Source organism: Terrapene carolina, unplaced genomic scaffold (genome assembly GCF_002925995.2).
Source record: "Terrapene carolina triunguis isolate 2854851 unplaced genomic scaffold, T_m_triunguis-2.0 Scaffold42, whole genome shotgun sequence".
Lineage (NCBI taxonomy): Eukaryota > Metazoa > Chordata > Testudines > Emydidae > Terrapene > Terrapene triunguis.
In genome coordinates, this window is record NW_020664393.1 from 15,096,971 (window position 1) to 15,099,656 (window position 2,686).

Genomic DNA, 2,686 nt, shown 5'->3' on the forward strand with positions numbered 1-2,686 from the left:
CATTATTTGTCCTTTAGTGATGTCTAAGAACCAAATTTTTTTCTGCTCATTTTAAATTTCATTCCTATGTTTGTTTGTTTTTGTTTTTTCAGGCATAAATATTGGCATGAAAGTTGGAGCTCTGCTGTTTTCAGTTGTGTAATCCTGATTTGGTCCATGGCCAAGGAACATGATACTACCCTTACAAGCTGAAATGCCTTGAGGACCTTGGCTCTGCATTCATTCCTCCCGAAGCAATGGTTTTCTCCGCAATGTTGACATCTGCCCACTCTAGGACATTGAATGCTACTTTTATTGTCTATGAAAACGCCTATATGAATTTTACCACTCCCCAATTTTTGCTTCATAGTGGCACAACACAGCCATTGAATCACAGTTCAGGGGCCATGGTCACCACTGAGATAAGTACTTTACTAGTGAACCCTACAGCTATCCTCCCAACACAAGAAGTTTTCAAGAGCTTGAGTCTGCCACTCCAGATCATTCTTTCTGCTGCTATGATATTTATACTGTTGGTTTCTTTTCTTGGAAACTTTGTTGTCTGCCTCATGGTCTACCAGAAAGCTGCCATGCGATCTGCAATTAACATTCTCTTAGCAAGTCTGGCTTTTGCAGACATGTTGCTTGCAGTGCTGAACATGCCTTTTGCTCTGATAACCATCATTACGACGCGATGGATTTTTGGAGATCTCTTCTGCAGAGTCTCTGCCATGTTTTTCTGGCTGTTTGTCATAGAGGGAGTGGCCATCCTACTCATTATTAGCATTGATAGATTCCTTATTATAGTTCAGAGGCAAGATAAGCTGAATCCTTACCGTGCAAAGATCCTCATTGCTGTTTCATGGGCTGCATCCTTTGTTGTGGCTTTTCCATTATCTGTGGGGAACCCAAACCTGCAGATACCTTCTAGAGCACCTCAGTGTGTTTTTGGCTACACCACTAGTCCTGGCTACCAGGCGTATGTAATACTAGTTGTACTAATTTCTTTTTTTATTCCATTCATGGTGATGCTATACTCTTTTATGGGCATACTCAATACCGTACGCCACAATGCAGTTCGTATCCACAGCCATCCCGACAGCATATGCCTCAGCCAGGCTAGCAAGCTTGGTCTCATGAGCCTTCAGAGACCTTTTCAAATGAACATTGATATGAGCTTTAAAACTCGTGCCTTCACAACCATATTGATTTTGTTCATTGTTTTCATAGTCTGTTGGGCGCCCTTCACCACCTACAGCCTTATTGCCACATTCAACAGTCACTTTTACCACAAGCACAACTTTTTTGAGATAAGCACTTGGCTCCTTTGGCTCTGCTACCTCAAGTCTGCACTGAACCCGTTGATTTACTACTGGAGGATTAAGAAATTTCATGATGCATGCTTAGATTTAATGCCCAAGTACTTCAAGTTTTTGCCACAGTTTCCTGGTCACACAAGAAGACGCATTCGGCCAAGTGCCATCTATGTGTGTGGGGAGCACCGGTCGGTCGTGTAAAATTGCAGCTATTTGACATGACGATTATTTTCTGGGATTATTTGTTTTTATGTATTGTTTTATTTTAATATGGCTCCTTCAACTGCCATATCTTATAACTTGAGTATGTTTTCCAATATCTTGTTCAATTTTAAGGAAGAACGTGATTGATTAGAACTGGGTTTACTGTCAGAAACATTATAAACAAAATTACAAATATTACCTCCCAGGATTCAGTGGAAACCCAGACTTTTTTTTATTACATTTCTAATATTTTGTCAGTTTTCTGCTTATTAAGCCTGCAATTGCATCTAATTGTAGGGTTTTTTATGCTGCTATGGTACAGTATATTTAGTTGGTGTAATTTTTCTGAAAATGTTGCTGCTTTCTGCCAAGACATTAGAGCCAAAAAGTCACATTTAGGTAACTTCTATTTAATTTTAACAAAATTTCAAGAGTTTTGATGATGACATTAGAACCTTTTAAGAAATATTTCCATTAATATTTTGTGCACTTTACAAAACTTGCTACAGAATCTGTTTTTCAGAATGTTTGTGATGCCTGTAGAGAAGGTTTTTACACATTATGGTGGTAGTTTAATGAAAGATATGTTTAGTTTCTAGAGGGCAGATTTACACTGGTGTATCTAAAACTAAAGTTACTGATTTGCTAGATATTGTTTCTGAAAATTAACCTAATGGGATATTAACTCCTTAATCCTGGTGAATGAGGAAATGGAGGCAGAATGAAAAGATAAAATATCATGCCCAAAATGTAAGGCTAACACAAGTTCTGGAAAAATGGGCCCAGGCAAAAATTGATATTTTTTTTATCATTGCACACATTTTAATATTTTAGTGGTTATGAAACTCCGAAATCTATTGCTATGTCCAAAAGTCAAAGTTATAAATTATGGTTGTGATCCTGTGATTTACAGTGTGTGGGAAGACAGATGTTCCCATTCAGAGCCCTAAGGAAGTCAATGGGAGTCTGTGTGAGTGGAATGTTGCACCCAAGCATTCTAAATGGGCAGGATCAAAGCCTGGGAGAGTCTACGGCCAAAGGAGAATTGGAATAGGTGTTTCTGGGTCCAAAAAAAAAAAATAAAAGTACATGAACCATGTTTTGGACTGGGGCAATAATAAACACCCTCATCTAAAGCAGGGGTGGGCAAACTTTTTGGCCCGAGGGTCACATCTGGGTGGGGAAAT

General features: G+C 38.8%; 1 protein-coding gene across 1 annotated transcript; it reads left to right on the forward strand.

Moving 5' to 3' along the window:
• Nucleotides 1–236: 236 nt before the first annotated feature.
• On the forward strand, nucleotides 237–1,496 carry GPR63 (G protein-coupled receptor 63). The gene has a single exon (XM_024192647.1). The coding sequence runs from the start codon at nucleotides 237–239 to the stop codon at nucleotides 1,494–1,496; it is 1,260 nt and encodes a 419-aa protein (XP_024048415.1).
• Nucleotides 1,497–2,686: the final 1,190 nt, after the last annotated feature.